This window comes from Anarhichas minor, unplaced genomic scaffold (assembly GCF_050575085.1).
Source record: "Anarhichas minor isolate MPS153535 unplaced genomic scaffold, ASM5057508v1 ptg000014l, whole genome shotgun sequence".
Taxonomy (NCBI): domain Eukaryota; kingdom Metazoa; phylum Chordata; class Actinopteri; order Perciformes; family Anarhichadidae; genus Anarhichas; species Anarhichas minor.
In genome coordinates, this window is record NW_027466460.1 from 7426594 (window position 1) to 7439588 (window position 12995).

A 12995-nucleotide genomic window follows, 5' to 3' on the forward strand; every position below is an offset into this window, starting at 1 on the left:
AAACTGTCCCAAATTAGGAAAGTTTACTGTATATTTGATGTGGGTTTTGTATGAGCAGCATTTGACTATAGAAGGGTGTTTTCACATTCCTCTGCAGAAAGGGACAAAGTTTTTCTTTTTTCGCCTTAAATCAGAGTTTACCACACTTTTGTACGCACTTAAAACATGTTTTGGGGTGTCCTTGATATCCTTGTGGTATGATCAAACTGTTTCTTCTCTGTATCATTAATATTGTAAGCATCATGCAGGCAACTCTTGATGAAGCATGTGACTTGGGGTGCAGGGTTACATGCTGCTAGAGTTTCATGAAAGTGGAAACCCTGTCGGTCAGCTATTGTTGTTGAAGCGACAACAGCGGGAGGTCCTCTGATCACAGACGGCTAATACACACAGAGAAACAACAAGGCTGTTAAGACAGGTGTCATGCAGGTACAGTTTTATTTATTTGCAGCTTAAACATTATAATGTAAGTTCAATTGGCTACCTTTATGGTGATTCATACTCTGTCTTTTTTACTCTCATGCTCTAGTGCTCTCTGTGCAAGCTGCGAACCCACCAGTGGTGTTTCCTCCTTTTCAATGTCCTCCTCTTCCATGCCCTGTTGTTTGGGGCAGACTTTGTCGAGGAGTATCTCCTGCAGCCCACGCCTGGGGTCTACACTGATGGCATGGTTGTTGATGTAAGGGAGAGAGCAAGGAAACTAGATCTGAACAACGCTAGGGAGAACATTTCCCAGGACTACCCAATAACTAACCCTAACGCCTGCAGAAACTCTGACCTCTTCCTCCTCACTCTGGTCTTCAGCTCCACAGCTAATATCACCCAAAGAGATGCAGTCAGGAAGACATGGGCCAACCAAACGCTCATCCAAGGCTTCCCAGTGCGGATACTGTTTTTCCTTGGATCAACTGAGACTTTCGCTGCACAAAAGGCCCTCATGATAGAGTCTGACCGCCATGGGGACATGGTCCAGGGTCATGCTGTGGCTGACTCGTCCCTCCGTGGCCCAACAGAAAGGACAGTATTGGCACTCCGCTGGGTGATCGCCTTCTGCCCCGTGGCTCGCTTTGTTCTGCTGACCAAGAACTCTGTGTTTGTGAACCTCCCTGCCATCGGAGGCTACCTACTTGGGCTGCACATGCACCCTGAGGACATTTATTTAGGTAGGGTGATCCAACAAGACTCCCCTGACCGGGACCCTCGCAGTCTTGGCTACCTGCCCCCAGCGCTTTACCCTGAGAAGCACCTGCCTGAATACTGTGACGAGACGGCCTATGTTCTATCCCAGGATGTGGTCCGAAAAGTGTATGTGGCATCTGCAGCAGTCCGTGCACCCGTGCCTGCTGATGTTTTTGTGGGCCTTTGTGCTCAGAAGGCTGGTGTGACACCAATCCACAGCTCCAGGTTCTCAGGAGAGAAACATATCCGCTACAACGCCTGCTGTTACCTTTATCTGTTCAGCTCAGCAGTGATGGAAAGCCATGAACTAGAAAGAGTGTGGGCAGAACTGGAGCAGAAGGGAAGATGCTCACTGTTACAGACCTACACTGGCCTGTTGATCTGCAAGACTCTCACATACCTGGATAAACTGTCCATTTTCAACTCCAAGGGCTAAGCTGAATCACACAGTTAATTGATTAGATTATGTGTGATTAGTTCATGTGTGTGCTTGTCAGGGAAAGAGACTGACAGAGACTGATAGGAAGTGGGGTTGAAAGAAGAAGAAAACGAAATAATCTAAATCATTTTCTTGTCTTTGGGAAACTTGTGTGCCAGTGTTTGCATTCTGCCTGTCAGTATTGTTGATTGATAAATCTGTGTTAAATACTTTGTATGGTGGCAAAGATCCCTAATAAAGGAAACATTCAACCTGGCACACTAATATATATCAACATTGCCAGATTTATGTAACTAAAAGTGCAGGGAAAATTTGACTACTAATAGGACAGGAAGAACAGTTGAGGAAGCATTATTTCTTTTTTCTTTCTTTCTTTCTTTGAGTGGATTTTGCATCAGATTGTTAAAGTAAATAAAATCCTGGTGTATGACATTGTCCACTGTCTCACAGAGTCAATGCAGAGGGGATGGACATCACCAGAGAATGTGAAGTGAAACTAAAGTTGTCATTACTAGGACACCTGAATGGAACGGAGCCATCGTAATGCCTTTGCTTTTCCTTTACTCATTCTTTAGTGACCATTACACATGCGGTATAACAAGCAGGTGAGTCACGGAAATTAAACACATGCCATCAATACATGCCCACACTGTCCTGAGATGAGGTCTAACAATTGTGTGGGTGGACATTTGGTGTATAGAGACTCTTTAAAACAATGACAACATTCTGTGGTATGATTTATGGCATCTACGCTGCCAGGCATTGCTGTAATTTTACATTTAAATACCACAGAATGTCCAATAAACCTACCGAGCCTTAGGACAGATGTTAACAACGCCCCGTAGCTGTTGTAAAATCACTGTCTCTCATGGCTTATTGCTTAAATACTTCACTTCTATCTATAATGCTTCATTTCTGAAACTATCATCAGCATTTCCCTGAATTTTCTGACATTACATAGAAAAAATATTAACGACACAATAAGTATTTTGGCAGCCCTGATTTAACATACATTTTTGTTTGTAACACTTCATGTTAGTTTACAATATACCCAGAAAAAAAGGAGGGCAGCTGCTCAATGAGAGGAAATTGAATGTGCTTAATGCTTAATACACAAATACAAGCACTCGATAGCAATGCAGCCACTCAGATTTGCAACACACTTTTATATTGAGGGAGATCATCATTTTCAAAACAGGGCCATGAGGTTAAAAACAAATGCATGGAAGCAATAATCACTAAGGAAATAAACAAACCATTGATTTATCTTCACTTGATAAGCAGTATACTTTGCCGAAAACAAAACAACTATTTATAAATACATAAGTAGACTATCAATTTTAATCTGACTGGAAATAATGACTGAATGTGACCATCAGGGTCTGTACTGCAGCTGTAGAGTAGTTTCTCCATTCTCTATTACTTCTGCAAACCATGGTTTAAAACTCAGATTTAGTTCCATGTACGGGCATCCTGTCAAAGAACGACAGTCTTACCTCATCTATTTTCTGTACAGCAGCTTTTTAATATGCAACCCTATTTCATAACCTAATTGACTGCTATGGGCAAATGCTCATTATGGCAACATGTAACTGTAGTGGTTGAAGAGCAACATGCGGTAAGTCTGTGTTCATTATACGAATGGCAGTTTGTTAATTTATGTATTTCTTTCAGGAGTTAACCAGCTAATATATTATTAAAAGCATAACTCCTGCACTAATAACAAGCAAAGGCACATTTCAAATCACTCTAAAATATGAAAATAAGCAATGTTTTCTGAGGACCAGTTCATTATGTTGACGCGCTGCAGCAGAACGATGCTAACTGAGCTGTGTCTGAAGGAGGTTGGGGGCAGGAATACTTTTTTCTTCTCTCTCTTTAAATACGGTAGCATACGTGAATGAGCAATCCTACACTATGAGCAAGGTGGCAGGACCTGAACCTGAACATCTGGACTCCACAACAAGTGCTCAGATTCTTCGACTGATGAGGCTTTTCATTTTTTGGAGAGACTTTTTGTCTTTTACAGCTGCTTCAGGGATGATTACTGTGAGTAATGGATGATGTTTTACGACTAATTCCTTGATCAACCTTCCATCTTTTGATAGCGGCTTTCTTGTACCATAAGCCATATCTCTCTCTTTCATGAACCCTGCTGTTGAGAATTTAATTTAGTGAGATTATCTCATAGTCTGCCTGCTTTTGGGTTTGATGGACACATATGTGTAGTAAAAGAGGACCAGCCTAAATTTAGTCTCATATCAGTTCTGTTTTATTCTGTTCATTGAGATTCTATGGCTCTCTGCTCTACGATAAACGATTCAATAGTAAGATATATCTCTCTAATTGCTGATGCACCGATTTAATTATGGCTTCAATATAATTCAGTCAGTCTTTGTGTACTTACCGATTGCAACATCTATGTTGGTGAATACTGGTCCAAGCTGTGTATTCAGCGGATTGTTGTTCTGTTGTAAGGCTCATGATGGGAGTACTAAAAATGTATTTGTGGCTGTTTAACAGGTGTATGTTTCTCATTAGCGGTTAAAGTAAGGCAGTCTAATTGTGTGGAAACATCTAATCTGCTAAAGCTCAATCCTCGCGGGGGTTATCCCCCAGACCAAGAGTTCAGTCGTTAGTCAAGGATGCTGACTCCCTGTTTCCATGGCAATGAGTCAACATGCTGAAGTTACTGCCATACTAGGAAACAGAAACTCCTTCAGCACCAAAGTAAGGCTTGATGATGGTTGAGTGTTAAAACGAAGTGGAACCAAGTGTGAAGAGAAGCGTTGGCAGAAGACAAAGTGTCCAAGAGTCTGTGTCTTTAAATAATCCTGCAGCTGCATGTGTCATAGGGCCTCTTGATAGCAGTATAGATGAAAGAAAATGTATGGCGAGTGCAATTCACCTGAGCCTTCAACAGCCTTCAATCCAAAGGTTATCCAAAGCCATGCCACATGCTGCAAATAATAAAATGTGTGCATGAACTGTTTGTTTTATTGTTGATTGTTGCTTTTTGTCATCAACGAAGTTCAGTCACTCCTGATGCAGTTGAGCAACAGCTACAATGTCCTACTTTCCTGTTTTTATAGATTCAATCTGTTTTTAGAGCAAATGCTCATAAGTGCGTGACAGGAGGGCCAGTAAATTACCATTACAAAAACAAAGTCAGCCAATATCTAATCTGGGAGACACTGTATGTAATAAGTATGCCTTTTTGTAAATTTGTTGTAAACTAAATGTTTAACATTGAAATTCAAATGTGTTAATTAATATTGCAAAACAAATTGTTTTATTCCTATTCACGACAGAGCGTGATCAACAAAGATACATTTGGTTTTCAATTGATTACAAATCATATCAAACCTTCAAGATTCAAGATTTTCTGTCAGTGGACTCAATGCTTCTCTAAGTGTGTAAATCAGAGAAATTGACTAATCTGAACAGAAGTAAATTTGTGAAATACAGATGTACTGAAGTATGAAATCATCTACATAACTGATTCTGCTATAGATGTCAGTCTGTCTCACCACTTACCAAATGCTTTGTTTCATAAAGCTCTTTATAGATCTATAGATTGGTGTGACGATTATTTGGATATTTATTGGTCCACAATGGATGAATCCTCGTGTCGACCTTTACTTCACCTCTTGTGCTACCATGAGCCAATGTCCTCTTGTACAAATTATTATTGAAATCTAAAGTCGCAGATTGACATTTCAAGCATTATTTTTTAAGCCAAAATCTCAACTCATAATCTTGCAGTTGGCAGATTGATATTGAACTTCCAGACCTCCATGGAAAAAACACTTTTGATTTGAAATTACATTCCCTCTCGCGCCACCTTCAGGACAAACCTCTACTCTTTAGACAAGAATCTAATAATAGCAAATCATCAGCTTGTAGTGTCCGACACTTGTGTTTTGTGACATTAGTACAGGATGCTTGCATGCCTTTAGACTTAACAGGTGTATGTTTCTCATTAGCGGTTAAAGTTAGCGTCTCATTAGCGTCTAAAGCGTCTCATTAGCGTCTAAAGCGTCTCATTAGCGTCTCATTAGCGTCTAAAGGCATGCTTGCGTCTAAAGCGTCTCATTAGCGTCTCATTAGCGTCTAAAGGCATGCTTGATAGTGATATTGATTAAATTGTTTTATTTTCTGGTTAGACTTTGGGCATATTTATTTTCTGAGTGCCTTCAGTTTTTGGCTCACCAAATTAAGTTATTGATTCTGTTGGATGTGTGCGTCTGCAACTGCGTAGAAAAAAAAGTTATTGAGCATTTTGGAACACTGTGGCACTTTATTGTTTAGGTTGAGTGTTTGCTACTGTGGCTGGTATCTGTTGAAGGAAGGACAATGGTGTCTTCACAGTGACATACAGCATACAAACATACAGCAAACAGCCTCAATCTCCACAAAGTTACTCTGACACTGAAGAACTGATGCACATGTGCATTATAGCCTCTGACCTTTTTTATCTTACACACTACAATCTGTTTATTGAACAGCTGGAATTTGGTATATTATAAATACTATGAAAAGGTGAATTATGTGTGTGTAAACCCCCCCCCCCCCCCCCCCCCAAAAAAAGAAGTTTTTACAGTATTTTTAGTTTTAATCTGGTGATCAGGAGGTGAATATATCCAAGTCATTCTTTACAATGGCGCCACCCTCTGTTGGATGTCAGTATATATGTTTGGACAATAAAGGGCTTGTGTTTGCAGTAAAAATGTTTTGGATTCCCTGCAGTTTTCGAACCGGTAGACTGCTGAAACATTCTTAGTTTTCAGCCCTGGTCTGTAGATAAACATTGGGTCAGAACTAACATGAACAATTTCAGCACGATGGCTATTATTAATTTTACATTTTTATATTATGAAGGCTATTATTTCTGTTCATATCCATATACTAACCTGAAAAAGGTGTAAGCAGCAAAACTTCCGATTTTAATGTCAGTCTTAGCTAAAATGATTGTATGGAAAAACATTGACAGCAGCTGTTTTGCACTGGATAATTTAATCAATCGAATAATTTTCTACCATTGATTTTGATACAATAACTGATTACCAGAATAATTTGAGGGAATACTTTGGAAGCCTCTTTGATAGATTAACTGTTGATATGATTTAACTTGAGTAACAAAACAAACACCGGCTTTAAGTGAGGGAGTAGGAGGCCTAGTATTTCTACTATGTATAAAACAAATAGTCTCTCAGATTCGGTTCTTAAATGGAGATGCGGATTGCAGTGCTGTTTGTTGCAGTGATAGATGAGAGCAGCGAAATGGAAGAAACCTCACTGTATAAACAGGAGTTCGGAAAACAGCCTCCCAATTGTTTTGCTTATCCTCTTGGATGTGAATGCAGTTTCCCCCCTTGATATTACATACCATTCCATGTAGAGCGATGGCAGCCCCGATGTAACTGCCAAAGAAAAGCTGCACTTCCTATTGGGGATAGGAATAATTCAGACAATTACATGGTAGTTCGAAATACTAAAAAGTGTACTAATCTGACATCTCTTTATCTGAACAATAACCTTTAAATCAAAAGGAGTTCATGATCATAATTGTTAGAATTTGAATAGTTCTACAAAAATGTCTGTGCAAAAATGTGAACTATTTTTCAAAAGGCTCCTTGGCCTGTTTGTTTTTGTCTTAATAAAGGTATTATTGGTGATACCCAGGACATTGTGAAACCACATTAGAGATGGAACCAGAAGCTGAAGACCCAGACAACAATGATAACTTGGTCCCTTGGTCAGGTTCAGATGGTTCTGGGGAACAGTGTGATGATGCCAGTGATGAAGAGTACCCTTTAGACCCTCTACCTGCTGAAATCCTGAATTCTGATCTCGAGTCCCCAGCACGCCTTCAGTCACAAGACTGGGAATCTGCGGGAGAGCAACAGTCCCTGCCTGAACTCTGCGGAAGTGAAGAGGAGGCTTCATATCAAGAAGAGGATGACATCTACCTTAGTGAATCTGGAGAGTCCATTACAGAGTCTCCTCAAATCCAACCCTCACCAACATCACTGTCCCCACACCCAGAGCGCCCCAACTTCGAGCCTCACGCCGGCCAGATATCACAGCCGCATTCGCATTCTTCTTCGTCCTCTCTTGGCCGTGCAGCTGACATGACCCTGGCCTTGACCCTGACCACAGAGCAGCCCCTGGGAGCCAGAGGTAGGCAGAGCCTAGAGACTGTGAACAGGAGGGTTGAATCTTCAGAGGAAGGAGGGAGTAGTGAAGCACCTCCTGCTTCTCTCTTCTTTGGAATTTCAGACAAGGCTGCTGAGCAGGCAGGGAAGTGGAACTCAGAGTCTGACACAGATCTCTGCAGACCGGACAGGCAGAGGGCAAGGTCCACACGTAAGTATCTGTCTTCTACCCTCACTTGTTAGACACATGAAGCTAGTAGTGCAAGCTATACAGCATATTCCAAATTATTTTTGTTCTTAATTTAAAAAATGTACAACTTATTAATAGACAAGATATAATTTTGTGTTTGCTTGTTTTTTTGGGGATAATTATCTTAAATTACGTTTCTCTGCCTGTAATTATTGTTGGTGTTAAATGAAGACTTCATTTCATATATAACTTGTGCAAAGCCCTATGGGTGCTGGCTATTTTCATGCTGTAACGTGGGGTCTATTTGAGGTGGACTTACAGGGAGAATTCCCATGGCTATAAAAGTCAGAGCGGGTTAAGAATAAAATATGACCATACGATGAGGCTGACAGAAACAAATTTGACAGACACCAGCATGTGTCACCCCGGGCCTGTCACCCGATCCCTTTTCCAATCGTAAGACTTGACGGCAACGGAAAGTGAGCTCCTCATTTTTCTTTCCTAATGGACTCCCCCAAGTTAGCTGTAAGTGAATATGATGCTTTTATTAGTGTGCTGGCTTCAGCAGGGGCCAATTTTAGATTTTCTTTACTTCTTATTAGTGTGCTTGCTTTAAAATCCCCAAATATCAAGCATTAGTTCATTGTTTTACTTTTCTGAGCATTGATCAGTTAAAAACTGTAGCTTCTTACATGTCCACTGACAAAATATCAAAATGAAATGAGTATATGTTTACATCTTCCTCACCTCCCTTCTTTTGTTCTCACTGTCCCTCTCTCTCTTTTGCCTCAGGGCTCAGTCACAACGAGAGCCAATCAGAAAGACACGTCAAGGAGACCAAGTCCAAATGTAAGCGTATCGCTCGGCTTCTAACGGATGCACCCAACCCTCAAAATAAGGGAGCCTTGCTGTTTAAAAAACGCCGCCAGAGGGTCAAGAAGTATACACTTGTGAGTTACGGGACTGGGGAGAAAAAGCTTGACAGCGAAGACCAAATAGAGGAGGAAACTGAAGTCAGATCAGCTGGTTATAACTTTGTGGCAACAAGTGAATCTGAGTTAGAAGACGACTATTCTGTTTATCAGCACCAGCACAATATAAGTCTGAATTGGGAAAGTGGTAGAGAAATGGAAGCACTACAAGAAACAAAAGGAAAGGGTGTTATGATGTTTGCCCAACGCCGCAAACGTATGGATGAAATAGTGTCAGAGCATGAAGACCTGAGGAATAAAGGATTACCTGTGGAGATATTACGAGAACCCGAATGTATAGAAGCACAGAATGTTTATGACACTGAGGAAATGTACATGCATACTGATCAGGCCACCTACATGGATACAAAACGTAGGCAGCACGAAGAATACCAAGAAAGTATTCAACAGATGAACCACCTATCCAACGTGTCAAGACCGTTGGTGCCAAACAGAACTGCGAAGCCTTTCCTAGGATTTCCCTCCAGCACAACTGCTCCTATCATGCCTGGCGGCGTTGTTCCAGTGAGAAAGAGACAAGAACCAAGATTCAGAGTACCTGTGCCTATTAACACTAGCCCGCAAGTTTGGTCCCCAACTGGAGAAATCATAGCCTCAAGAGATGAGCGAATATCTGTGCCAGCAATAAAGACCGGCATCCTTCCAGAGTCTAAAAGGAAAGCCACTAATAAAGATCATCACCTTCAAAACAAAGGGGAAAGGAGGTATTTTATTGAGTCAGAGGAAGACTGTTTTAGTCTAGGTGCTGAAGCTTGTAACTTCATGCAACCAAGAACAATAAAACTCAAGAATCCCCCACCGGTTGCCCCAAAACCTACCATCAACCCAGCCTGTCCACCTTGGATGAGTAGGAGCCCCTCTTGTGAGCCCTATATTCAACCAAGAAGTCCACTTTCACAACCCGCTCACAGTCATGTGGGGCCTCATAGTCAGCATTACTTACAGCAGCAAGATTGGGCTCAAACTCAACAGATGGTCAACCATTGGGCACCAGATCAACCTCGGGCAACACTTCAAACACCTGCCAATGCCTGGGCTCCTGTCAACTCCTCTTCTCAGCTTCATCTTCAGCCAACAACAAATAGCTGGAGTCAGCAGCCATCACGATCCCCAGTGAGTATGCAGGCCTGCAGTCCTACTTACAGCCCACATCAGCCACCCTCACCCTCAAGGAATAAGTTAGACAGTGCTCACAACTCAGTTGCCTCTTGCCCACCACAAGCAGGGAAGTCAAACGCCCATGGATCAAAGTCATCACAGGCTTCACCAAAGGGTCGAGTCTCAGGCAGAGGTACTTATCGGGCTGGCGATGGTCCAACTATGGCGGGAAAAGGTGCAGAGTTGTTTGCCAAAAGACAGTCCCGTATGGAGAAGTTTGTTGTTGATGCTGAAACGGTGCACGCTAACAAAATAAGATCCCTCTCCCCAGCCCCATCACTCCCTAACTCCTGGAGATATTCTTCCATCGTTCGTGCCCCACCTCCTTCATCATACAATCCCCTTCTTGCTCCTTTCTATCCTCCATCAGCAGCCAAGCAACCCCCTTCCACAAGCCCCCAAATCAAGCCTAAGACCAAAGAGAAACCTAAAGCAGCCCCAAAGCACCTCAACACCTTAGATATTATGAAACATCAGCCCTATCAGTTGGACTCTTCACTATTTAAGTATGAGGCAGTAACTGAGGCCAAAAGCCCCAGCCCTAAACCAGCTCCGGCATCAAAGTTTGAGGCCATCAAAAGCTTTAAACATAGATCTGCCCCTTCTCATTCTCCTTATAACGCCTCTGAGCTTGTTGTTCAAAGCAAGGCAGAAGTTCCTGCTAAGTCTCCTGTATCGGTAAGTTCCCAAAATTCTTCTGCCCGCCAAAGCACAAGATCTGTTGAGCCTCTTGCAACCGACAAGCGCTTGGATAAAAAGCACACTGTCACCTATACAGCCCATCACACAACTGACAAGCAAGCACCAAGTGCCCGACCTGCAAGCGCATCCTCCCAGCATTCATCTATTGGTGACAGCATTGCTTCAGCTTTTTCTCCTGCATCTCTTATTGCTAGAGGCGCACGTCAAATGGCACCTCGCCCAAAGTTTTCTGCAAAGAAGCCAGTGGTGACAGGCAAACAGTGGAGACCTGTTGCTGCGCTTTATTAGCTCTAATACTGTATATGGTCATGCTTTGGTGTAGTCACCGCTGAGACGATAGAACACAATTACATATGCAACGCGGTATCATCTAAAATGTCTTACTCAACAGGTGGACATGTACATGTTAAATGTATGTCACGTCCAAAATAATTGACAGTATCCATCTATAAGGATATATTTAGCTGGTAATGTGAGGAAATATGTTGAATGTACAGGAAAGCTAGCTTAATATTGTAAATCAATAGAATACAAACTAAAATAAATACACAAATAAATAATTTAGTATTACATATCTTCCTCGAACTCGGGAGGTGCATGCGTGCTTGAAAGAGGAAATGTGAGACTAGATAATGTTGGGTGATTCTCAGGAAGTGCTATCACATGTGCAATAATGTGTGCAGAGAGCCTTGTTCAGCTGATGTCTTTTTGAGTTTTTCTTTCTTTAGTTGTTTTTCTTTTGTAAGGATTAAGATTTAGTGCACTTATGTCTAGTAGTAGTCATCACTGACCCCAAAAGCAACCCAGTAATATCATTTATTAATACATTTGTTTTAAACATCAGTTAAAAACGACTTTTCATGCCATCTGAGAAAACAATAACTCACGATTATATTTACTGAATATGTTTGATCATTTAGCGTGTCTGGGGAGAAACTGTCAATGCACTTCTCTTTTTGGATGCATGCAATTTGCAATTCCTTCAGTCTCATTCCAAAACTTCAATGGCATCAGCTAAAAGCACTAGCTTTAGTTGCGATTATAAACCCTTATGACTTTAAATATTTTTTTATGTGGATGTATTTTCTGCAGTTGTCGGTTATGGCCAGTTATTTAACTGTCGGTAAAATCATCAGGCATTCTGTATCCTAATCCTGTAAAACATGAGATATCACAGAGATTTGAGATCTAGAGATTTATTCACATTATCAGTAGCAACTCAAAATGAAAAAAGGAAACAATTGTCTTGTTTGTGTTTATATCTCTGTCTTTCAAACATATTTGCACTTCTTGTTCTCAGCACAACCATGCTATTAAATTTCTCTTTCGCTCTACTTGTGAACTTCCTGTGTGTGTGTCATGAGCTTCTTTTTCCTGAACTACTGTATCACTACTTTTTTCTGAATGATTTATATTTCCTCCTTCATCGTTCTCACTGCCTCACGCTTTCACACAGCATTTACTTATATTTACTGCACCTTCAGCAATATCAGTTTTAAGATTCATTGACTATTTTCAATACTGTTTGCTCTTAATAATGTAAGATGGTAAATTGCTGAAGGTTAACACTGTCACTGACTAGTATGACTTTATGTTTCTGGACCGTTGTGCTTGTTTGTTATCACAACTTTTCCATCAGTCCACCTTTAACTCTAAATGTGAAAGGTTTGGAACCAAGATCTCGGCCCTCAAAAGATTTTCTGCACACTTTTGTCGGACGTCTATGACAAACTACTGAAGTGAAATCCACCCTAAAGCAAGATTTACATTTTGCTATTCCAATGACTTATTGAGCAAGTATGTACTGTCACCGAAAAAAAGTATGTTACCTGCATTTAACAGAAGTATTTTTGAATATATTTAGTGCTCAGCTATATACTGTATATATACTTTTTTTTTCTCTGCTTGTGTGAGAAATATATATATATACATATATATATTGCTCTGCTTGTGTGAGAAATAAAAACAATATTGAATTGATAAACAGCAATGCAAAAACTGGTTTCTCAGAGGAGGAGTATCAGTCAGACATCCTTATTAGCTCTGAGCACTAGCTATTAATAGTGGCTAATGTTAATGCTAATGTTAAGCTACTCGTGTCCTGGACATCTTTTACTTTAGCTGATTTAAACCAAAATAAACAACCAATCACAAACAGGACTGCGGCTATATTACTG

The 12995-nt window shown here is 40.9% G+C and overlaps 2 protein-coding genes across 2 annotated transcripts; both read left to right on the forward strand.

Annotated features, from left to right (window-relative positions):
* The first annotated feature begins 520 nt into the window (after positions 1–520).
* Positions 521–1615, forward strand: b3galt9 (beta-1,3-galactosyltransferase 9). Its single transcript, XM_076091989.1, is given in 1 exon segment — positions 521–1615. A coding segment is annotated over 1 exon segment (1095 nt).
* A 5711-nt stretch (positions 1616–7326) lies between these two features.
* Positions 7327–11106, forward strand: synpo2b (synaptopodin 2b). Its single transcript, XM_076092044.1, has 2 exons — positions 7327–7987; positions 8759–11106. The coding sequence occupies exons 1-2, from the start codon at positions 7327–7329 to the stop codon at positions 11104–11106; spliced, it is 3009 nt and encodes a 1002-aa protein (XP_075948159.1).
* The last annotated feature ends 1889 nt before the right edge of the window (positions 11107–12995 follow it).